This window comes from Mycothermus thermophilus (assembly GCF_041956435.1).
Source record: "Mycothermus thermophilus strain CBS 625.91 unplaced genomic scaffold VTJ04scaffold_7, whole genome shotgun sequence".
NCBI classification, from domain to species: Eukaryota; Fungi; Ascomycota; class Sordariomycetes; order Sordariales; family Chaetomiaceae; genus Mycothermus; species Mycothermus thermophilus.
In genome coordinates, this window is record NW_027191433.1 from 502590 (window position 1) to 525646 (window position 23057).

General features: G+C 56.6%; 10 protein-coding genes and 1 non-coding gene across 11 annotated transcripts; 4 read left to right on the plus strand and 7 right to left on the minus strand.

Annotated features, from left to right (window-relative positions):
* Nucleotides 1-1146: 1146 nt before the first annotated feature.
* Nucleotides 1147-1614, minus strand: VTJ04DRAFT_9728 (uncharacterized protein; the record flags this gene model as incomplete). The annotated part of the gene is made up of 1 exon (XM_069368307.1): nucleotides 1147-1614. One exon carries the CDS (start codon nucleotides 1612-1614, stop codon nucleotides 1147-1149), a length of 468 nt encoding a protein of 155 aa, XP_069214464.1.
* A 249-nt stretch (nucleotides 1615-1863) lies between these two features.
* VTJ04DRAFT_9729 (uncharacterized protein) lies at nucleotides 1864-3183 on the plus strand (the record flags this gene model as incomplete). Its single annotated transcript, XM_069368308.1, has 3 exons — nucleotides 1864-2293; nucleotides 2376-2700; nucleotides 2763-3183. 3 exons carry the CDS (start codon nucleotides 1864-1866, stop codon nucleotides 3181-3183), a joined length of 1176 nt encoding a protein of 391 aa, XP_069214465.1.
* A 670-nt stretch (nucleotides 3184-3853) lies between these two features.
* VTJ04DRAFT_9730 (uncharacterized protein) lies at nucleotides 3854-4213 on the minus strand (the record flags this gene model as incomplete). The annotated part of the gene is made up of 2 exons (XM_069368310.1): nucleotides 3854-4035; nucleotides 4105-4213. The coding sequence occupies 2 exons, from the start codon at nucleotides 4211-4213 to the stop codon at nucleotides 3854-3856; spliced, it is 291 nt and encodes a 96-aa protein (XP_069214466.1).
* A 343-nt stretch (nucleotides 4214-4556) lies between these two features.
* Nucleotides 4557-6481, plus strand: VTJ04DRAFT_9731 (uncharacterized protein; the record flags this gene model as incomplete). Its single annotated transcript, XM_069368311.1, has 3 exons — nucleotides 4557-4600; nucleotides 4710-5129; nucleotides 5224-6481. The coding sequence occupies 3 exons, from the start codon at nucleotides 4557-4559 to the stop codon at nucleotides 6479-6481; spliced, it is 1722 nt and encodes a 573-aa protein (XP_069214467.1).
* A 291-nt stretch (nucleotides 6482-6772) lies between these two features.
* Nucleotides 6773-8041, plus strand: VTJ04DRAFT_9732 (uncharacterized protein; the record flags this gene model as incomplete). The annotated part of the gene is made up of 1 exon (XM_069368312.1): nucleotides 6773-8041. The coding sequence occupies one exon, from the start codon at nucleotides 6773-6775 to the stop codon at nucleotides 8039-8041; it is 1269 nt and encodes a 422-aa protein (XP_069214468.1).
* Nucleotides 8042-8174: 133 nt separating this feature from the next.
* On the minus strand, nucleotides 8175-9485 carry VTJ04DRAFT_9733 (uncharacterized protein; the record flags this gene model as incomplete). The annotated part of the gene is made up of 1 exon (XM_069368313.1): nucleotides 8175-9485. The coding sequence occupies one exon, from the start codon at nucleotides 9483-9485 to the stop codon at nucleotides 8175-8177; it is 1311 nt and encodes a 436-aa protein (XP_069214469.1).
* Nucleotides 9486-10668: 1183 nt separating this feature from the next.
* On the minus strand, nucleotides 10669-12011 carry VTJ04DRAFT_9734 (uncharacterized protein; the record flags this gene model as incomplete). The annotated part of the gene is made up of 3 exons (XM_069368314.1): nucleotides 10669-11393; nucleotides 11460-11787; nucleotides 11868-12011. 3 exons carry the CDS (start codon nucleotides 12009-12011, stop codon nucleotides 10669-10671), a joined length of 1197 nt encoding a protein of 398 aa, XP_069214470.1.
* Nucleotides 12012-13373: 1362 nt separating this feature from the next.
* VTJ04DRAFT_t132 lies at nucleotides 13374-13477 on the plus strand. The gene has a single exon. It is a non-coding gene; the product is annotated as a tRNA-Asp (tRNA).
* Nucleotides 13478-13988: 511 nt separating this feature from the next.
* VTJ04DRAFT_9735 (uncharacterized protein) lies at nucleotides 13989-15349 on the minus strand (the record flags this gene model as incomplete). The annotated part of the gene is made up of 3 exons (XM_069368315.1): nucleotides 13989-14068; nucleotides 14149-15140; nucleotides 15204-15349. The coding sequence occupies 3 exons, from the start codon at nucleotides 15347-15349 to the stop codon at nucleotides 13989-13991; spliced, it is 1218 nt and encodes a 405-aa protein (XP_069214471.1).
* A 973-nt stretch (nucleotides 15350-16322) lies between these two features.
* Nucleotides 16323-19156, minus strand: VTJ04DRAFT_9736 (uncharacterized protein; the record flags this gene model as incomplete). Its single annotated transcript, XM_069368316.1, has 9 exons — nucleotides 16323-16565; nucleotides 16632-16864; nucleotides 16917-17010; nucleotides 17068-17333; nucleotides 17393-17882; nucleotides 17938-18277; nucleotides 18351-18832; nucleotides 18891-19051; nucleotides 19108-19156. 9 exons carry the CDS (start codon nucleotides 19154-19156, stop codon nucleotides 16323-16325), a joined length of 2358 nt encoding a protein of 785 aa, XP_069214472.1.
* A 1583-nt stretch (nucleotides 19157-20739) lies between these two features.
* On the minus strand, nucleotides 20740-21208 carry VTJ04DRAFT_9737 (uncharacterized protein; the record flags this gene model as incomplete). Its single annotated transcript, XM_069368317.1, has 2 exons — nucleotides 20740-20945; nucleotides 21169-21208. The coding sequence occupies 2 exons, from the start codon at nucleotides 21206-21208 to the stop codon at nucleotides 20740-20742; spliced, it is 246 nt and encodes an 81-aa protein (XP_069214473.1).
* Nucleotides 21209-23057: the final 1849 nt, after the last annotated feature.

Sequence of the window (23057 nt, forward strand, 5' to 3'; positions counted from 1 at the left end):
CGGCTTAATACACCCATAACATCCACGCGCGGCGCGGCACTTTACTTTAAACAAACCTCATCCACACGCGGTCCCACGGTAATACGCATTACACAAATCAGCAGAAGGATTTGGCTGGCTGGCTGGCTGGCGGTTCCTGCTTTTTGGGGCGGTTTCATATGACGGCGTATTTTAGCCACCAACTGCCGTCTTAGCGCCGGGAGATATGTCCGGGGGAGACATGAGGAGATGAGGATCACCCATCGGATGGCACGTCAACAAGTTCAAGCCATGCAGCCCCGTGGTGCGCCGGAGATGGCCTTACGGGTGCATTTGTGGAGTCCCCGCATTTTTGCGTGTAGATGAAGGGGGAGATCGTCACGGTGAGAGGAGATGGTGAGAGGAGATGGTGGGAGGTCAGTCTGCAGTTCGGGTTCCAGAAGGATGGCCGGCTTCGATCGTGGTGAGAGAGAAGATCGTTCACGGCGTGTAAGTGCAAGTAAGTGTGCTGGTGCACAAGTGCCTGTTTTGTGACCGAAATAATATGGATATGTATATTCAACGATGAACTCGAGGTTAGGTCGGAGGACGGGAGTTAACACGACCAACTTCAGGTATGCCAGCTCCTCACCCTGAGCCATGCCGACCTGACCTTCCTGGTCGTTTACCACTCGAACTTTGACGTGGTCATCTGTTTACCACCCCATCCCAAGAGAAACGGAGGATTTCGCGGCAGATACACCAACCCCTGCTCCAGGAAACCTCCGCCTCGATGCGTCGGTCCGGCATCCGTCGATCGAACTGAGATGGCATGCGGGACACCTCCATGAGGACTGAAGATGCGCGCATGTATTGTCCCAATTCACCCTGAGCGTGTTTCTAGGCAGAGGCAGATCTTCCCCTGGTCCCAACCGCGCCGCCTTACGAGACGGTACGTACTTAGCCAAGCCGGACAGCCACAGAAACGCCCAGCCGGCCGTTATGGCAGATGCTGCATGGAGTGCATATCCCGTAGATGGAGGGTAGCATAGGACCCCAGATTGCCTTAGTCTCCCTAGCCTTGGCTGGCCAAGGGAATATTCCCCGACTTCTTCCCCAACCTTGCTTAAACAATTCCCATATGGCGCCAACGCCACACCTTCCGACAACCGCTGGGTGTTGCTGTTGCTACTGCTGCCGCCCCCCCGGGACAAGACGCCCACCCCCCTCCCTCCCGCAATATGCAGCGGCAGCAACGGAGGCCCATGGCCTGAGCCGCAAATGAAGCTCGATATGAAGGGCGGAGATGGCATCTGGCCAGTCCGTCCAGTCGCTGGCGCCGGCAGTGACGCCAGCGGCCCCGCACACCTCTCCAACCGGCGGCAGCGGTAGCAACCTGGTTGTTGCTTCCTCGCAGCGCGCGGCTCCGGAGGCGTTCGTCAAGGGTTCGTTCGTTCGTCCGTCCGTTACCTCCCCGCGGAGGATGCCGCCCGAGAGACGACGGGGCCCGCGCCGGCCCTGCGTTCCTGATTGCGCGCGCCCACGCGAGGCCAGGTCTAGCTGCCGTGGGTTCCAGCCGGGACACCTCGATGGCGCGGCGCGCGCGCGCGCAGGGCTTCCTTCGGCTGCTGAGACTCCGAGAGACAGGCAAGGCATGTCGAAGATGGGGAAGTGGACATGACGGGAGGAGGAAGATGGTAGGGAGGACGGGCCGAAGACGAACCTTGTTTTTGTCTTTGACTCTTGTCGGCCTCAACCCCGTCCAGCAGTATAAAGACGAGGCATCCCGCCCTCGTCGGCACAGAACGAGATCTCGAACCAGCCCATCCGCAGCGTTCCAAGTCGCCGGGTCTCGCTCGCAGCAAGTGTATCTGCCCCAACAACACACACACACCGTCCTTCACAATGAAGTTCTCCAAGTCGGCTCTCCTGGCCCTGGCCACCGCCGCCTCGGCCTCCCCGACCAAGCGCCAGAGCGCTGCTCCCGGTGCTTGCCCGTCGCCGGTCCGCCTCGACGCCAGCACCAACGTGTTCAGGCAGTACACTCTGCACGCCAACAGCTTCTACCGCGCTGAGGTTGAGGCTGCCGTCCGCCAGATCTCGGACCCCACCCTGGCTGCTAAGGCTGCCAAGGTCGCCGACGTTGGCTCGTTCCTCTGGCTCGACACCATCAAGAACATTGAGCGCCTCGAGCCCGCCCTCCAGGATGTGCCTTGCGACCACATCCTCGGTGTCGTCGTCTACGACCTTCCCGGCCGTGACTGCGCCGCCAAGGCCTCCAACGGCGAGCTCAAGGTTGGCGAGCTCCAGCGCTACAAGACCGAGTTCATTGACAGTGAGTATCCTTGTTCTTGAGGCAGCAAGACAGGAGGAGAGGGAAGAACAGACTGGCTGACCACGTTTTCCCACCCAAACAGAGATCGCCGAGATCATCAAGCGCTATCCCAACACTGCCTTCGCGCTTGTGATCGAGCCCGACTCGCTCCCCAACCTTGTCACCAACATCGACCTCACCTCCTGCCAGCAGTCCGCCTCTGGCTACCGCGAGGGTGTCGCCTATGCTCTGCAGCAGCTCAACCTCCCCAACGTCGTCATGTACCTCGATGCTGGCCACGGTGGCTGGCTCGGCTGGGACTCCAACCTCCGCCCTGGCGCCGAGGAGCTCGCCTCCGTCTACAAGCGCGCCGGCTCTCCTAGCCAGCTCCGTGGTTTCGCCACCAACGTCGCTGGCTGGAACTCCTGGTAAGTTTTCTGTTGTCCTCTTCTCCATCAGTCCTCTCACAGGACTAACTCTCTGTCTCCAGGGACCAAACCCCCGGCGAGTTCGCCAGCCGCTCGGACGCCCAGTGGAACTCGTGCCAGAACGAGAAGCTCTACGTCGAGAAGTTCGGCGCTGCTCTCCGCACCGCGGGCATGCCGAACCACGCCATCGTCGACACCGGCCGCAACGGCGTCACCGGCCTGCGCCAGGAGTGGGGCCACTGGTGCAATGTGGACGGCGCGGGCTTCGGCCAGCGCTTCACGACCAACACTGGCTCGGAGCTCTGCGACGCCTTCGTCTGGGTCAAGCCCGGTGGCGAGTCGGACGGCACCAGCGACCCCTCGGCCGTCCGCTACGACGAATTCTGCGGCAAGCCCGACGCCTTCAAGCCCTCGCCCGAGGCCGGTGAGTGGAACCAGGCCTACTTCGAGATGCTCCTCAAGAACGCCAACCCCCCGTTCTAAGCGCCTAACGGTTGCGGTGGTGACGGTGCGGGATATGAGCGCGTGGTTGATGTACAGCGGCCTGATGGGGTTGCTGCTGAGACCCGCGCGGGGGCGAAGTGAGGAAAAAGGAGGTAAAAAGGGTTTTTTGGGTTTTTTGGCAAGGAAAGGGCATCATCGGCTTGGAACTTGAGGCCGTCAAGAGTCTTGTCCCCCTGATCACTGTTTCCCTTCTAGTTTGATAGTTGATAGGGTGTATATACGCTTGTTGAGACGAAGTGTTTGTGTGTCCATTGACAAGTGATGTGCTGTGATGATTGAACGCTCTGATGTAACCAGGCATTAGCCATGAATTGTGATAAAAGATGGGTATATGGTACATACAAGGCAAAGTGACGTGCTTGCCTGCTCCGAATGGTTCCCTCCTTAGAAACGCCGATATCACCAGAATGCGGAGTTCATGCCTGCTTGCTCCCTCCATAACGTTCCCAAAGTCGTGACTCATATTCCTCCCAGACGGTACTCCGTAGGTAGTTAGTCGTAATGTGCCGTCCATCATCATGTCAATCCAGCCAGCTCAACTGGCCAGGTGGCCCATATCATGAATATCATGAATTGTCCATGAAGACAACAACAGGCCACCATCCCATTCACTTTCCTTCCATATACCCGCACCACCAACTATCATTATCTACCTGAACAACCTCCAAAGCCCCAGCCAGGCCAGCGACAAGGAAATGGCCGTGATGCCCATGCTCCGGCTGCGCATGCCGAAACGCGAGCCGCTGGCCAGGATCTTTGCCTTCTGCTGCTCCAGCTGGGAGTGGCCGGACCAGTAGCTGTAGGCTGCGAGGCCCAGGAACGCGCCGCCGCCTAGAAGATGTCATCAGTAAAATCGGTCTCATTTTGGAACTCTTTAAGAATAATGAGATATTCACTCACCAACAAGCTTGCAGGGCAGACAGTCGTCGCCGCGGTCTTCCTTGAGCAGGTCCTCCAGCCTCTCGGGCTTTTGGAGCGACTGAAGGGTTGGGATGGTGTCCTTGGCCATGACGGAGGGCAGGCGGAGGCCGTTGGTTGTCGGGGACGGTCACGGCTTCATGTAGATTTGGGGTGTGAAGGTGGTGAGTGAGTGGAGGATGAAGAGATGGAGTGTGAGGATGAGAACTTCTGCCGGTGAAAAAAGTGGGTTAGTCGGAAGAAGAGAAAGGGTTAGGGTTGTACGAGATGTCGGGTCGGCTTGGTGGGGCCATTGCGTCAGTGCCTGGCTCAGGTCTCTCTCCCTGTCCAAGAGCCCCGCGGGCCGGGCCGTGTTTGTTGGATGTACTGTACATACCTGCCAACTGCCACCAACTCCAACCCATTGAAGACTCTAGGTCGGCCTCTGAATCACCATGAACGGCGTGATTGAGGCATTACACATATTTGATGAGCACAAGTATGTTCATTTCCTTGCTCCCGTGTCCCTCTCCTGTCCTCCATGTTCAAACATTGCCGTCAAGGACAAGACGAGAGGGAAACAAATCCACAGCTAACAACAACAACAGCGCCCTAGTCCTCTCTCACATCTACTCCTCCCGCCCTCTATCCGCCAACCACCTCCTCCCCCTCTACCTCGAACACCCCGTCCCCCGGCCGAACCTCATCTACCTCCCCCACACCAACCCTCCGACCCTCGTCTTCAGCCTCCGCCATGCCAACCTGCTCCTCCTCCTAACCACCTCGTCCGAGGTCGAGCCCCTGCTCGTCCTCGAGTTCCTCCACCGCGTCGTCGACGCTCTCGAAGAATTCCTCGGCGCCCCCGTTTTGGCTCATAAGATCGAGGCCAACTACCATGTCGTCGCTCAGCTGCTGACCGAGATGTGCGACGCCGGCACCGTCAACACCACCGAGCCCAACGCCCTGCGCGACCTGGTCGAGGTCGAAGGCTTTATGGACAAGTTGCTGGGGAACCTCAACCTGCCTACGTATGTACCCTTCGCTTGTTCCCTCGCCCAGTCAGCCAGCCATGGCATACTTCAGGTCTTGAACCGGCTACTGACACAAATATTTCCCTTCTAGAAAACCCACCTTTGCCAATCCTTCGTCTCCTCTTCACACCATCTCCCCCACCCCCGCTCTCCCCTGGCGTCGCGCCAACGTCCGCCACACCTCCAACGAGCTCTATGCCGACCTGGTCGAAACCCTCTGCGTCACCCTGGCCCCGTCCGGTCGTCCCCTCGCCGCCTTCGCCAACGGCACCATCGCCTTCACCTCTAAAGTCTCGGGCGTCCCCGACATCGTCATGACCCTCACCGGCCCGGGCGGCAGCAGCAGCGGCAGCCGATCATCAACATCATCCCGCTTCGCCGGCGGCAGTGGTCTCGGCGGTGCGGGGCTGGTGGATTTACCCGTCTTCCATCCGTGCGTCAGACTGGCAAAGTGGAGGGAACAGCCCGGCGTGCTGAGCTTTGTACCCCCCGACGGGCGGTTCACATTGGCGGGGTACGAGGTGGATTTGATGCCCTCCGGCGCGCTGGAATCGGGGGGTCTCGGGCCGGCGGCGCCGGTGAAGTTGCCCGTCACGTTGGAAATCAAGGCGGGGCTGGGCTTGACGGGGGCGGATTTTGAAGTGCGCTTGCAGATCAACAGGGTGTTTGGTCCAGCGTCTGCCGGTGGCGGGAGCGCGGCGGGGCTGGTGAGCGGATTCGGCTCAGGTCCTGTCGGGGGTTCTGGTCCCGGAGGAGCCCGCGCCGGCACCCCAGCCGCGCCCGTCCTGCAGGACGTGTCCGTCTCGGTGCCCCTCCCCGCCGGTGTGCGGAATTTGTCAGAGATCAGACCGACCAAGGGCGACGCCACGTATAACCCCGGCGACAGGGCGCTGGAATGGGTGATTTCCAACAAGGAACTGAACCAAACAGGCTCGGGTGTGTTTGCCCTGCGGTGTACGGTCGTGGGGCAAGCGCGCGAGGACGAGGAGGACGATGAGGACGCCGATCCGACGGGGTTCGGGTTCGGCGATTCGTATCATTATGATGAAACCTACCAGGCCTCGACGACTACGGTCAAGTCCACCGGGAGGACAACGTCAACAACGGCGGCGGCGGGGTTGGGAGATGTTGGGGAACGAGATGAGCGCAAGGTGGCGCAGAACAGGATGCTCATGCCCGGCTCGGCGTCGGTGAGCTTTGCCGTGAAAGGGTGGTTGGCGAGTGGCATCAAGGTGGAGAGTATCCAGCTTGATCAGAGGAAGAGCAGAGGGTTGGGAGAGGGGGTGAAGCCGTATAAGGGGGTCAAGTATTTGACGGTTAGTCGGGGTGGGGTGGAGATTCGGTGTTGAGGATGGTGTAAACTGGGACAGTATTACTCGGGGATCATCGATGGGTGATTCTACGTGAAATGCAAGTGCTGCTATTCTGTGGCTTGCGATGTATCCCACTTAGACTCATGCAACGCACACCAGACGAGGCGTAGGGTTGGTCAACGAAGCAGTGCGACCCAGTCCACGCAGCCGGGCTAGCTACTAACACAAAATACAGCCTCAGCTTGGCAAGCCTCAGCTCAACCATCCATCCCACTTCATAATTACCGCAGCTTCATACTACAAACATCCTCTTACAGTCCATCTAACATGACCCTCCTTCTGACCGATATCCCTCCAGAACTCGTGGATGCTATCATCGGCACCATCTGCCGTTGCAATGCTACCCTTTCCTGCATTCCCACGTGTCTCGTTCATGGTTGGAAGAATTGTCTTCCCTGCGACCCCGACCGCCGGGCGGCACTGAAGTCCCTGTGCCTCACCTCCCGCCGCCTCTATTCCCTAGCACTCCCGCACCTCTACCACCATCTCGGCCTCAACAACCGTGCCAAGTGGTGGCTTCTTGCTCGGACTCTCGTGGAGCGTCCAGACCTTGGCCGCTATACTCGCTCTATTTGTTTCTCGTCTTACAATTCCCCGGTACCCGAACATGTCCGCGACAAGTTACGGTGCGAACCCAGCCTTGTCAACCACTTCGCTGATCTTCGGGACAAATACCTCGCCACGTGCTCGGTAAACTCATCGAACTCGTCGACAGTTGCTCCGCGAGAGAAGGAGGAGGAGGAGGTAACCTTCGACAGGTTCCTAGACAGCAAGTACAACCTCCCGACGGATTTTCTTGTCAGCCTTCTTCCCAACCTGGAGACGCTCTCGGCCATGCTGTGGGAGGGCTTTGCCCTGTTCAAGTTTTGCGTACCGGGATCGCTGCCCCGGCTCCGGCACCTGCGGCTCTCGTACACGTTCCGTCGCTGGTACGCCATGCACATATCGGCGGTGGTGCGAGTGCTTGCCGCAGCCCGGGACAGTCTCGAGAGTGTCGTTTTGCTGTTTGATACTTTCTTCTACCACTATCGCTCAATTGACTTCGCGGATGATGATGATGATGACGACGACGACGACGACGACGACGACGATGATGACCCATGGGAACCAGAGTCAGAACCAGAGTCGGCTTGGGCATCGAAGCAAAAGGAAAGCTATCTTCAGCTTGTCCTGCCTCGCGTGACGCACCTCAGCATCATGTACCCCAACTTCACCAGGGCGATTGTTGGCGAGCTTTTCGCCCTGTTCCCAAATACCACCCATCTCCACTTTACAGTGGGCGGCACTCGTAACTGGGAGAATTATTTCCGGCAGCCTTCTCTTAAGGCGACCACCAATTTCTTTCGCTCACCCGAACATGCCACGAGACTGGAGACTTTGACTGTGGTGGTTTTAAGATACTTTAATAAATGGGAGCAGTGGTGGAATGAAAATGCCGCCGGGGAGTTTGAGGCGGTGATGGAGACACGCGGGGTGAGGTTGAACCTTCGTGCCGAGCATGACCATGAATATCAGATGCCAGCGTGGAACATCTAGGATCGGAGGAGGCCTCTTAGTCTGCACAGTTTTGCTAGCAATCAGAACCACCCTTCGTACTTTTTCCCACTATTATGGTAAATAACTTTATTCCTAACGGAGCGAACCACATCTTCAATTTCACGTCCCCCCTCTATTCCACGCCACAAAAGTCACCCGTCATCCACCTTCTCGCGCTCGCCAACGTCTCCTGCATATCCGCCTCAAACCCCCAAATGCTCTGCGTCCGATTGTGCGGCGCCTGTCCATACACCATCCACGCACTCATCGGCTTGAGCGTGGCATGCCTCGACACATCCTTCAACACCGCTTTGTCCACCTCCTCCCCGACCCTCTGCACCGCCTCGACATACCCCTCCGGCGGGCCCTGGGTGATCTGTTTGCCCAATGTCCCCGCGGCGACAAACGCCTCGAACTCGGCCGTGCCGTTGAAGTCCAGCAGCAGCAACGGCGCCTTGGCGTACCCGACGGGCGCCATCTCGAGGTCGAGCACGGGATACTCGACGCCGTCGAGGACCACGCCGCCCTTGGGCGCGGTGACCGCGCTGCCGCGGGCGAACGGCCCACCTTGGTCGTTCCAGTAATAGAACCCGGTGATCCAGCCGGACAGGAACACGGACGGGTCGCCGCAGATGCGCGGGCCGTAGGCGGTCACGATTTGGTTCCAGAACTTGCGAATCGCCGGGTCGTCCGGGCGATCGAAGCTCGCGACGAAGCGGGTGAGGATGGGCCTGAGCCGGTTGGCGTACTCGGCGGGTTCCTTGCCGAATTGCGGGAGGTAGGCGAGCTTGTCGAGCAGGCGCTGCCAGTCCTCGCGTTCGCCGAGGAGGGTGACGGAGGGCAAGCCGCAGACGACGCGGCCGACGTAGCGGAAGTAGGCCTTGGTCAGGCCCATCATGAGGATGTTGGCCGTCATGATGTCGGATTGGGTGGTGGTGGAGAAGTTGGGGACGATCCAGTCGAGAAGCCAGTCGGTTTTGACGCGGCGCTGGATCTCGTCCTTGAAGCGGATGATGACGTCGTAGAGGGTGAAGTCCTCGATGTAGATTTCTTCTTGGCCCTCGTGGTCGACGAAGAGCGAGCGGATCTCCTCGGCGTGGGAGAGCATGTAGAAGTTCATTTGCACGAGGATGGTGAACCAGACCTCGTCTGGGCGGATGACCAGGTGCAGGTGTTCGCCCCAGGCTTGGATGGCGCCGCGGATGAAGGAGTCACCCGACGGACGCAGCCCCGAGTCCGCGGACAGGGTGGTCCCAGAGAGCGAGGTCATGATGAGCTGAGCGGTGTTGTTGTAGAACTCATTGGGCGCGGACTGGCGGAAGAAGTCATCCTCGGATGTGATGGCCGGGGGACCCGTGTAGGGCTTGGGGTCGCCATCGCCAGGGATGATGACGACGGATGCGGCGGCCGTTGCGGCCAGGGAGAGCAGGCTGTGGAAGCGCATCTTGGTGCGTCGATGATGGACGAGCTTGCTCAGGGCCAAACTAGTCCATCTGAGCCAAGCGGAGGAGGTTTATGCCTTTTGACTACCACGGATGGTTTGAATCGGAGGTTGGTAGTTGAGGTCAAGACCTAGCTGTTACTATAACAAGAACACGGCAAAGCCAAGAATGCCGACAGCAACCTTAGGTCGCGTTAACAATCTGGCTAAATCCCGTCAACTACTGACTCTGGAGAGCGGATCTTGCCACCCCGCTGCAGTGCGCTCGTTGACATGAATGAAGCATTGGCACTGGCTCGGGTACGCCATTCGAAGTCTTTAGTGGTTCGCCAATCGAGCTGAAGCGATCCGTGGATGGAATGGAACTCAGGTGAGGTTGTGGGACTTTTGTTGGGTGTTGCATTCCGGTTCGGTGTTCCTTGAGTCAGAGTACTGAGACCTGTGAATAACTGCTCAGTAAGTAATGCATGCCTTCAGGACTTAAGTATTACTCTCTAGATCAACCCGGATGTTAAAGGTGACAAAGGAGCCCAGTGCTGTTGGTTTGTTTGTTAAGTTATCGGACCTTCTTATTGGGAGTGTCCATCCCTATGAACTTTGGTTCGGATAGGGACTTTGTGACGTAAAACATCGGGAAACAAGAACCGTCTGCGATGTACTCGGTTGGTCTATTTTCCGTCGGAGTTTCCAGGTTGAAGCGTGAAAGGGGAAGGGGGAAGCGGGTCCTGTCACACCCAGGCAGCTGCCAGAGGTGATGATCGACAACCCTTCGCGGAGGATTCAACGATCGATCCGTTTCCTGTTTTGTTCAAGCTTGACGGGAGCCATGATCTGGTAGCAGGTAACGTTACACCAAGAGAGGCCAATCACTGACTCCCGCTCTCCGGGCCATGACTCGGGCAACATCGGTGGAAAGTGGGTCCCGGAGCCGGGGCGCTCAGGAATGTCGGCCCCACTTTATACCGGCCATTCTGACCTCAGCCCGGCACGAGAATCCTTGACAAGGAACCTTCTTCGCTCACAAGACTCACTTATGCAGTTACCACATTGTGGAGGGTTGAGTGACAATCACTTTACCTGGTACATTTAAGACTATTCTGCCTATTACTCTGAGCATGTCGCTCGCGAGACAACCTTCCTTCTCGTACCATACGCCACTTCTTCAGCAACCACTCAGCCTCTCTTTCTACTGACGCTCACCGGCATCCCCGTCCCCAAAAAACTTTCCACTGTCCTTGCCGCAGTCCTCACCATTGTCCTGTCTGTCATCCTCTTTCTCGTCCTCCACATCCTCCTCATCCTCCCAATCACTCTCCCCGCTCTCCTCAGTCTCCATCCCCGACCGCCTCACGCTCACCTTTCTCACCATTGTCAAAACCCTCTCCATCTCCTCCTGCCTCAGCCTTAGCAACCTACCTGTCACAGTCACCAACCTGGCCCTCTGCCACGGCATCAACTCAGTACACCCATCCACCACATCCTGCAGCCTCTCATACACTTCAGGCAGCCGCTCCATATCCCCCCAGTACTCCGGCGTCTCGCGCGTGCACAGCTGGTACAGCAGCACCCCGAAGCTGTAGATGTCCGCCCGCTCCGTCTGCTTGTCCATCAGCACCAGCTCGGGCGCTTGGTAGGATTTGCTCCAGTACAGCCTTCCTCCGTCGGCGGCCATGGTTTTGGCGTGCGGGTCGGTCGGGTCGGATGGGTCGGCCGGTTCTTTGGAGATGTCGCGCGAGAGGGTGAAGTCGATCAGCACGGCGAGCGGGCGGGTGTTGAGGATTTGGAGGGCGGAGGTGACGAGGCCCGGGTTGTTGGCGGCGAAGTTGGGGTGGATATCCATGTTCATGAGCGTCGTGTTGACAGCTGCGAGGGTGGGTTGGGTGAGGACGATGTTGTTGCTTTTCAGGTCGACTGTTTTGGGGTAAACGTCAGCACCAGCTCTTTGGACTTGTGAGTGTCGAGCGGGGAGTGACAGACGGTGAAGAATCTTTCTGGAGTGCAGCTCCATCAGCCCGAGGGCAATTTCTGAGGCGAGGTGGTAGAGGAGCACGGGGTGCATGATGGCGGCCTCGGTCTTGTGGATAGCCTTGGAGAGGGAACTGAGGGTGCCGCCTTGGTGGTACTCCATGTAGCAGTAGGTGAGTCCCTCGGCGGGGTGGACGGCGGCGTCGAGGAGCCGGACGACGTGTTTGGATATGCCGCTGTTACACGCCCGTTTCCAGATTTTGATCTCGCGGACCCCGGGCAAGTTGGAGGCGGAGCGTCCTTTGGCTGGCTTGTGTTTTTGCATCTTGCATGCGACAACCTGCGTCGTCAACACGTCAGCGAGACCAGCAGAGCTAAGCCGTCAAGGCCAAAGAGAGAACGGGGGAAGGGTTTGTGTACCTTGCTGTCCACCTTCCGGCGGACCAAAAACACAGATCCGAATGACCCTTGGCCGACTACGTTGGCTGGTGTGGGGTAGTCGTACAGAGAGTTGTCTCCGTCCTCGATGACGCGAGGGAGGTTAGTGAAGGAGGAGCCGGTCATTTTGGCAGTAATATTGTTCGTTTTCTCGAGAAGGTGGTTGGTTGTGGTTGACATTATTAAAAGCAATGACTTTCGCAAGTCAGCAACGAGTTTCCGTGGTTCACGTTGTTGTGAGTCTAGGTTTTCTGGTTGAAGTGTGTTGTCGATGGATGCGTTGAACCCAGCAGAAGTCGACACAGAGGATATACCCTTTCTTGAGCACAGATGCTCTCCATGCTGTAACTCGGACCCGACCTTAATGACGAGTTGATGATGGAAGAGCAGTCCCAGATGATTCCACGCTTTGACCAGACCTGACGTGTCTTGAACCTAAGCACCGAGTACACGGCCATTCGGTCACCAGTTGAGATGAGACGAGATGAAGAGGCCCTTGGGCCACAAACGGGTCCCTCCCATCATATCTGATGATGACGAGGACCGGGACGTACCGGACTGATGATTTGGCTTTAACAGTGCAGTCCATCTTATCTCATCTTCCAACTCTGCAGCCTGAATAATGTGTACTTCTGCAACGAAAGGGACAGTGGAAGCTGTAATGCCCAGGACCCGTGCAAGAACTCACCAATCCTCGTAAACCTCAACAACCTTTTCAACCCTCCCATCTGATCGTATTATTCGATCCTGTCCATCAATCTGACGATGTCTTCCATCAATGAGTTACCACGGCTTGAGCCCATCCAAACACTACTCGACAGTACGAGTTCCATCCAAGGCTTTCCCTTCGTCTTCAGCCACTCCAACGCCATGGCTTACATATATATGCACGAGTGAGCCAATGTTCCCAACTATCGCGTATTATTAATAGCCAGTCAACGTTCCAACGTCAAGCATCATATCAAATTAAACTGGATCATGATTGATGCCAAGTCTCTTCGAAGTGAGTTCCTTTTCTACGCATGGTTCCACGAGAGTTCCCTCGTCATACCCGTGTTTCCAAGACAACCCCTCGGATAATGCATTAACGCCAACACTACCACAAGTATTAACATGTCTATTTGCCAACTATCTACGAGCTAAGTTGGATGACCCTTCATCACTTCACTAGCCCTCCGCACCAATCATACACCAAAGAATCGCACTCTTCTAGAGACCCCTCGTGGTACCACAAAAATTTTTAATATCCACCAACAGAGCCTCAAACCGACATCCCACCCTCACTCTATCCATCATATCATACTTTCGACGACACGCCCAACCTACAATCCTAGGTCCCTCTCCAGACTCCACCCCAACATTTCCACATCCCCTTCAGCTCCACATCTGCGACTCCATCCCACACCCCGACTCCGGCTTTATCAATCCCCACTGGACCCTCCACTCGCCAAGCACAGCCTACGACCTGCGCCAAACGCAGGGAACCAATCTTCCGTAGTATAGTGGTTAGTATGTGAGCTTGTCACTGGAGACCTGGATCTACCTAGTCTCTCGACTCGCTCGAGACCCGGGTTCAATTCCCGGCGGGAGAGACCACTCCTTTTTGTGCCTTTTTTGCTTTCACTTTTTATGAAGTTCTGTTTTTTGGTGGCTGGGTGGTGGAGTTTGGCGGCCAGGACTTTATTTTCTGGGTTTGGGGTTCTTTTTGTAATTGCTGGAGGGAAAGGTTTGGTGGTGGTGGACATGACTCGGGTGTGAAGGTTGGACGGAGGTTTCATCATCCCAGGATAGCGGCGGTCCGCGAATACCACATACATACATAGATAATGCTACCATTTACTGGATCGCCGACAAGGGGTAGAATACCTATGTTCTCCTAATAGTGAGCCAGAGGGCAGGGCTCAGGGAGGACCTTGGTGATGTTGAGGAGCTGTGGTTATGTGTATGAACAGGTTCGGATCGGCCTTGGGAAGATAACAGGGCAGTTTGGCAAGACGTGGACGAAGAGCACACGAAGAACAACAGTCATATACACGTGTATTAATATCCCGGTGTTTCGCATCACTACAAGGGGAAAAATGAAGATTATCAACTAGGATCTTCTCACCATGTAACTTCCCAGGTCATACCCAAAACCAACCTCCCTTCCCTCACCCCTATCAGCCCCATCTCTCCCATGCCACCTAACGAACAACCACCTACCTCACAAGCTTAACAACCGGCACCTCAAAAAACGTCCCAACCGCCCACTCCGCCTCCTTACTCGTCGTCAGATGCAGCCCGCGCACCGCGCTATAGAAACCCAGAAACACCCTCGGATCCCCTGCCGCGCCGGGGACGTTGCACTCAATCGCCACCCCATCGCTGGCCAGATCACAAACAACGGCCGTATCCCCCGGCTGGGGGTTCCCAATCCACGCAAAATCCAGCCTCCACCCGGCCGAGTACCCCACGCGCCGCGCCACCATCTTCCACTCGGGATACTCGGCCATGTACGGCTGCCCGCCGCCGAAGGGGACGGCGATGCGCAAGCTGCCGTCCAGCCCGCCCCACTCCATGCGCATGGCGTTGCGGTTCCAGACGAGGAACCAGTTGTTGGCGTCGTGGATCTTCCACCAGCCGACGTGCGGGGTGGGGATCACGGTGCGGGTGGTGGTTACTGTTGAGGTTAGGGTTATGGTTGTGGTGGTTGTGGCTACCGTGGTGGTGGTCAGGGACGTCACGGTGTTGGTTGTCCATGCAGTCTCCAGCTCGGTGGACGTCGAGATGGAGGTCTCCCGCGCCGTGACTGTGGCGGTTATGGTGCCGGTGCTGGTGGCTTCGGTGACGGTCACCGTGGTGACGTAGGCGTCGCTGGCGGCGGTGATGCAGGAGCAGGCTGACGAGAAAGCGTCGAGGTTGTCGCACGGGATGGACGACGATGACGACGAGGACGATGGCTCGGGAATGGAAGTTGCGGTGGTGGTGGTGGCCCCTGGCACGGTGGACGCGCGTGGGATGCAGGCCCTCTTCTTCTTCTTTAAATATTGTCCCTTGCTGATGAGATTAGTATTACGGGCCTTGAGCCCGCCGGCGACCACCGTCACCGTGGTGGTTTGAGTGACCGTGGCTGTCTGAGTCTGGATTGCCGTGGCACTGATTGTCTGCCATGCCGTGACGATGTCAGTTTCGGTGACGGTGTTGGTGGTCAGGGTGACGACGATGTCGGTGTATGACTCGGTGGTTGTGATCGTATCGACGATGGAATCGACCGTGCTAAGAACTGGTCAGAGGCAGGGTAATCGTGGGTATGGATGAGAGAAAACGTGCAAGGTTGACGTCGCCGGAGCGCCAAAAGTTGTGATACACGCCTCATAGAGAGCAGGGCTGTTGTCGAGGAGCCCGGCAACCTCCTGGAGGCAAGTGTTCAGAGAACACACCGGGTTGATGACCACGGGATTGTAAGGAGCGACGACGTCGTCCATGGTGGGCGGATTGATCAAGGTGACCAACGGAAAGAATAACGAACGTGGAAGCCCACAGGGTAACAACGAGAGTCTAGGCTGCTAGAGTGCCTCAACACGACAGTGTTAACCTGTTCTCTACGACTCCATGTCTTTATAAAAGCGATCAATGCGCAGCGTTCTCCTTGATCCAGATCCCAGGGATATCCAAGCACCGCCAAGCAGGAATCGATAGTTGGGACCATCGAAGCGCCACATTGTTGGCAATACGAAGGCGGTCGCAGACGAGAACAGCAGGGAATTCGTTCAACTAGGTCCAGTTCAGAGAAGCTCCGGGTCATACAGAGCTGCCAGATGACAAGGAGACATGCAGCTAGTGACAAGGTTTATCTCAGCCTTCGGGCATATACTGCTCTTAGGCTGGTGGTCTGGAACATTTGGATCACAGGGCTGAAAAACTCGAGATCCACTATGAAAAAACACGATTTCAAGCAAGCCAATAACCGGATGGCTCCAAATAAGCTTATTCTGGCATTTTCCCTTGAACAGGCGCATTTACCGGCCGACACGAACACCCACGTGCGTTGCGCCCTGGACCAGCGTTGAAAGACTGTGATTAAGTAAAATCCGGAGTGACATCCAGGGCTATGGGAGTGCAGGGGTTGACTGTTGTCGAAATGAGCTATAAAGAGGCATTTGATGCATCTTTGCAGATACTGACATAACCAGGACCCCATACTAGGATTTCGAGCCTTTGATGATGAAGAGCGTTCGGTGAGGTGACGATGGATCTCTTCCAAATCATCACAACATTAGACAAGTGGATCATCAAAGACCCCTTTCTCATCATGTGCCAGAAACTTAACACATCAAGCGCGTCGTGTTGTTTAACTCAAGTAATAAGTCAAGTACACTGGCTGACACATTCGTCCATAACTCATCAACTCATAGCCCTATTTTCCTCAATGTCATCCCTCCATCCTCTCTCCCCTTCTTACTTCCTCAGCTTAAGAATGCGCTCCGCAGCCTGCTCAGCGGCAATCACGATCATAGCGGACGGGTTGCCGGTCGACATGCCAGGGAAGATGGAAGCATCCACCACAAACAGGTTATCGGTGCCGTAGACCTTGGTGTCGAGGTCGACGACGGAAGTACCGCCGGAGCGGCCATCATCAGTACCCAGCTTGGCCGTGCCCATCCAGTGGTTCGAGCGACGAGCCGAGGGGGAGACGAGGAGCTGTTTAGGTATGCGTTAGCAGGCGTGCTTGAATGTTTCAGTGTGGTCCGGAAGGAAAACACTCACCGAATCGACATATTCCTCGACAGTGCTACCAGGAGGCGGCAGGACCCAAGTGATGTTGGGAATCACGTTAAGAGACTCAATGAGGTTCTTGATGCCCTGAATGACGGCCTCCTTGTCGCCGGCGTTGTGGAGGTACGGGTGCTCAGCCACGGTGGTAACGAGACCCTGGGTGATGGTGGCGCGACCGCGCGACACGACACCACGGCCGAGGTACTGGCTGAGAGTCATGGCATCTGGGACAGTTAGCCCATGAGTCTGTTGGCGAGTGGATTTGACTCTACTTACGAGAAGAGTTGGTGAAGCGGCTGTCGCCCTCGACGCGAGCCGTCCACTGGAATTGGCGGGTGATGCCGTCCGAGGGGGTCACCTGCTCCCACATCTGCGTTGAGTTAGTAACCCATTCCAAGAACGCAATGGCATACCCATCTCAACTCACCATGGGGCCAATGTTAGGAGCGGCCTGGGCAAGGATGCCAGAGCGCTGCTCAAGGTACAGCTGCTTGTCGGCCTCGATCGGGGTGGTCCAGGCCTCATAGAAGTCGTAGAAGACGACATCGGGGTGGGTGAGGATGAGGTCGGTGTTAAGGTGGTCAATCAGGTTGTAGCCGACGGGGAGCTTAATCCAGTCCTTCTCGTCGATGAAGTCCGCTCCGTCCTTAGAGGAGGCAACAACGCGGAGCTGGTCCTCAGGGCCGATACCGCCTAGCACAACAAAGTCAGTTATCAGAAAATCAACCGAGACATGTACCAGGGCAACTTACTGCGGAAGAGCAGCTTGGCCGAACCGAAGGCACCGGCCGAGAAGATGACGCCACCGCCCTCATTGAGCTTAACAATGCCGCTGTAGCCGCCATCAGTCAAGCACTCGAGCTCAACACCCGTGACCTTGCCACCAGTGCGGACAGCGCGGCGAACAGCAGTGTTGGTCCAGAGCGAGAAGTTCTCGCGGGCATCGGCAGAGACCAGGTAAGTGGCAAGAGGCCCGTTACGCTCTCCGCCAGCGAACATGAAGTGGGTGTGGGCGAAAGTGCGGTTCTTCTCGTTGGGAACCTCGTTGGCCACAACCTCCTTCCAGCCGGACTCGGCCAGACCGCTGGAGAGGACCTTGTAACCCTCGTCGCGGTACAGCTTGCCATCCATGGACGGGTGCCAGGTGCCAGGGATGCGCTCAAAGACGCGCTCGGTCGCCGCGGCAAGATCCTGCGAGTGCCAGCCCTCAGGGAAGTTCTCATCCCAGTCGAGGTCAATGGGCTATTGGAGTCAGCAAACTTAACCCCATTGACACTTCCAGTGCAAAGCGACTCACCTTCCACCACAGGCCAGCATTAACGGCCGTGCCACCACCCAGGACGCAGCCAGCCATCTGGTCAGTATCAGTGCAGGCAATGCCAGCCGAGTCGACCCAGATCTGGTTGCAAAGGCCGGGCACATCAAACCGAGTGAGGTCAGTGCCCTCAAGCCACTCGGGCTTCATGGTACCCTTCCAGCGGCCCGTCGACGGGGGACCCTTCTCGATGAGCAGAACCTTGTGGCCGGCCTCGCTCAGCTTATCGGCGACAGGGATACCGCCGGCGCCGGCACCAACAACAATGTAGTCGTAAGTCTCCTCAGGGGCAGGCACGCACTGCGCCTCACCAGGGCCGGATCTACGAAAACAGTGTCAGCATGTGGACCATCACATCGCGTCTCGAACCCGCTCTCCTCGTCCAATTTACTCACCCTTCGCAAGTGGTCTCAACAGTCAGACCCGGCAGCGAAGCCCACTCAGAATACTGCTCCGAAACCGCATTCTCGAGACCCACACCCCACTGACCGAAGCCATTGTCGTGGAAACCAAAGGTGGCCGTGTCCGGGCAAGTCGGGCCGACGACACCGCGGCGGGCGGAAGCACGACCGAGGACGAGATAGCCCTGGGAGGTCGAGCTAGATCCGGTGCTGCCTTCGTGCTCCCACGAGAAGCAGTTCTCGCAGCGGTAAATGAGCTCGAAGCTGGTGTCGGTGATGTTGACGGAGAGCTGGGTCAGCTTAGCGTTGCCGGTGTACAGACCCGGGAGGGTGTAGCCGGTAGCGTAGCGGAACGACGTATAGACCTGGTTCTCGTAGGCCCACGCCACGAGAAGCAGCGACTGCGTCATCTGGCCGACCTGGCCATGAGAGAGACCGCAGTAGCCAGGGTCGGATGGGTCGGCCCTGGTGCAGCGCTGGACATTGTTAGTTGATCACGGCATCGCGACACCATGTGAGTTGCTTGAGACTTACGAGAAGACCAATGTACTCAGTGGCATCTTTCTCCAGGGCATCCGGCGGCAGGGCAAGGCCAAACGTGAACTGCGGATCCGGGGACCAGGTCTGGAACTTAATGCCTGTTTCCGCGTCGGTGTACGCATCACCAGTGGCTTGCGCAGCGCCCGCTGTGAGATCTGTGGACGGTCAGCCCAAGTTCCCTAGTTCCAAATACCTCTTGACGGCAACTTACACAGCGACGCCGCAAGGGCGGTCGCCCCAATACGGCCGAGGAACTTCATGGTTGTGCCGCCAGATCTCACCACTTGGTCCCAGAAGGTTGGTTCAGACGGGCCCAAGAAAGACGAGCATCCCTCTCAAAGCCACGAGGCGAGAAGAATGGGGGAGACGCGTCGACTAAATACTGGCATCCTAACCTGGAACAACTCTCCATCCCGGTTCCGTTCACTTCTTTCCTGCTCTTGCTTCATCCCATCAACTCATGCCCCTTGTTTCTCCGGGCCGCGGGGCGGCTTCCCTTGCTGCACTCCGCATTTTGCGTGAATGAGCTCACGGAAGAGATCTCCGGGGAAGGAAACGGAATGTCACCGATAGGATGGATCCACGGTATGCGGAAGAAATGGCAGGCGTTCCCCAGGGCGGGAAGCAGACGGACATAGATTGCGCCGCAGGTGGACCGTTATAGCCTCGAGGCATAAGCATATGAGATCGACAGCCTGCAAGCGCCAGGCGGCATATTAAAGGGCAGAGCAGGTACTACACGGTATAACACCGTAAATTGGGGAAGCTGGTGCGGGGCTGGCCGCCTTCTCCAACCTCACTTCATCATGTCAGGGGCCAATGTCATGGAAGTTACGCCGCCGCGCTTGGTTCCAAATCTTGGCCAGGGCAACAACGGCATGAACGATGCTCCAGACAACCCGTGGAAAACGTTTTGTGGGGTACAAACACGGAAGGAAGAGCCGTTGCTTCAAACACATTGGATGAGATAATCCCGCCTCGTGCTTGCTCACAAAGAACCGTTGAAAAAAAATCATGAAAAGCGACAGTTACCGTGCAGAGCAGCAGGCGAACAGCAGGCGACTTGGCGGAGAGAGCCGACGCGGTGGTGACGACGACATTGGTTCTCCCGAAGCAAATCAACGACCGAGACATCAGCCGAAAGGGCAAGCGTAGAGACTGGCAATCACTTCGCGAAAAAGCACAGTGGGCCTGGCAGGTCCTTGAAAGATTTGAGCCTTCCAATCGATGTTGTCTGGTTGTTAGGCGGACGGGATGTTGGTGGCCAGTACCGTGCCGGGATCGGGTCTTGATCAGCCGGATGTAACCCCAGAGGTAGGAAAGATCCAGGGGTACGACGCCCCCGAGGACTCTCTCAATTGGAAGGAGGGAGGACCGTCTCGTCCCTGAATTGAGATGGCAATGGTCGGGTTGTTTCTTGTTTCATCCTCGAGCAAGGAATTCTGGACAGTGTGTGTATGTGGTGGCGGCCATTGTCAGCCTCGCAGCCCAGCAAACCCTCACTTCACCACCCTTGAGTGGCCGGACCACCACATGCCGATGCCGTGGTCCCTGGCCCCTCACCGTGTCGCCTCACCCCATGTCCGGTTCTAGAAGATATCCCGTCCGGACGGCCGTTGCGTGGCCGGCAATCTGGCACCCCACTTTGGATAAAATGCTTTCCTCAAGACGACCGAAACGCCTTGTTTTGCGCTGACTGGTGGCCTCCGGGGCCCTGCTTCTCGGCGCCCTCTCCGTCCTCCGTTCCATGCCTCCGCTCTCTCCGAAGGGGAGGGACCATCCGCCCGCGCCTCCATCTATCCTTGACGTCGACGAGCTCAATGCTCTCCATTCAATCAGCCTATTACCCAATCAAACTTGCGTATAGTAGTAGCGCCTGGTCCAGCGTCCGCGGTCCGACGGCCCACCCCGTCGACCCATCCGCGCGCGTTTTGTTTGTTGCTTGCTTCGTAAGCGCTCTTGCTGTTCCAATGTCGCTCTCGGTAGATGCTGCTACGGTCGCCTTGCCCTTTCGTTTGAGCTTGTTCCGTTGCATCATATCCTCCTCGCCTGTTTTGTGACTACGACAAGATGATGCTCGACATCCACTCACGATCCGGGTCCCCGGCGACATGGTTCGAGATAAGCTTCGTGGCCGCCAGGTCCGTGAGGATGGGTCGGGCGTGCGGGTAGCGCGCATGCGATGGAGATGGTTACTTATCAGAGAGAGACAGAGGTAGGCCGTCGCTGATGATGGGGGGTTGGGCCCAGGAGAGGCTCAGCGGCTACGTACCGCACGGTGTGCGTTGCACTGGAGGGCGCACAGTCCACATGGAGTTGTGAAAAAGATTGAAGGCTTGTTTCCCGTGACATTGGTATGCGATGCAGGCTGCTTCTCGGAAATTTTGTGTGTATTATAAGCGCCGGCGTAGCGCAAGGGTTGATGCGAAGGCGGATGATTGAACGTCCCGAATGCCCTCGATTATGGAAGTGGCAAAGGTTGCAATATACCTTAGGTACCGTTCCATGGAGATCTCTAACTTAAGTTGTTAGTTGTTATTGTGTCATGCCTTATTGATGTCCGCCTTGTGATGGAAAGGGAAATGAATGGTTGTTTATTGTTTAGTACTCCGAACACTCCTGAGGTCATGCGCTTTCAATGTATGGCAATAATCTGAAGACTCCTAGAGTCTGTACCTCACCGCTGCCCCCGCTCAGCCCACGCCGAATGGCTTGCTATGCAAACTAAGTAGTCTAACATTGCTTCAATTATGCTCATGTTATGAGGGAGAACAAAAAAGCGACATAATTTCGGAGGGTAATTCCTTAGACTTTGCACCTCTTGACCGTGTCCCATACAGAACCCTAACCCCTCACCACTGACACAACTCAGAATTGTAGAACGTACTCAATCATATGTTTCCGACCACATGCAGAGCTTACAAGAAAGCAGATTTCTAGTTAACTTCGAACACAGTAAGTTGGCCTTGGGCTGAGCTCTGCTATGGCCTCTCCTCGACGAAAGGGGAGTTCACTCCCAACCTCTTCCAGAGGACAGGGACAGGCTGGAACATTGATGACAACAAACAATCCTGAGACCGTACAATGACAACATACGTCTCCACGACCATCCAAGCGTTATACTTGATTTCATAACCAGGAGTCTCGGCTACCCGTGAATAGACTCCAAGTTTACTACTGTATCCTCCAGGGTGCTGCAAAAGGCTAATGTACGGGTTAGGGTTCTGTATGGAACCTTGTTTGGGGGCACAAGTCTGATCCTGAGACAGCAAAAACGAATCCGTTGGCGCTGCCATAGTCAGTGCACCTTATATAGCCCCTCTGCTTGTCACATGAGTCAATGACACCCTGACAAAGGAGCAAGACAAGCAACTGGTCCCGAGGGCCTAGGACTCGGCCGAACCAGAAGAATTTGTAGAATTCAAGTGTAGTTAGATAAAGCCAGGATGTGGAAGAAGAAGGCTGAGGGTGAAGCCCTCCCGGGGAGCTGGCTAACAATATACCTATGCATCAAACTGAAGTTTGCCTGACCCTGTAGCTGGCCGCCCTGTGGGCATAGGGTAACCACGCTTGCGGGGAGAAGGAGACAGACGCCATGCGACCGGAGGTATACATATTGATGCCTGTCGGTCGCCGAGCGAAACAACCCAGCGGTGGAGGCATACCAGTACCCAGGTCATTGGGAACTGTTGCTGTTTGGAGGTATACAGTTTGCATGCACCCTCTGATTCTCGAAGACCAATGACCGTCAGTAGTCCGGAGGTATACATGCATCCTGATATGCCACGGCCCGCTGGTGTGCCCCAATCGAAGATGGTGGAATGCGGACGAGGGACTGGCCTAGCTGGAAACAAGGATATTACTTAGCTCAGGCCTCTTTCATGCTCCCAGGTCGTTCCCACCTGGATTCTTCCCAAGCTTCCAGGAACCAGGAAGCTCCCCCTCGCTCCCCGTCAAGCTCATCCTCATGGGAGCCCATGAGAGCCCATGAGAGCCCCATCGAAGACAAACGAGGTATGAGGCCAAAGATTACCATCCTCCTCGTGTGTATGCGCGAGATTTCCATCTCACTGACAAACAGGATCGGGTCCTTCTAGTTCGCAATCTTTGATCGTTGTATCGAAAGCGTTGGTACACCATGTCAAACATTGAGGGTCGGCA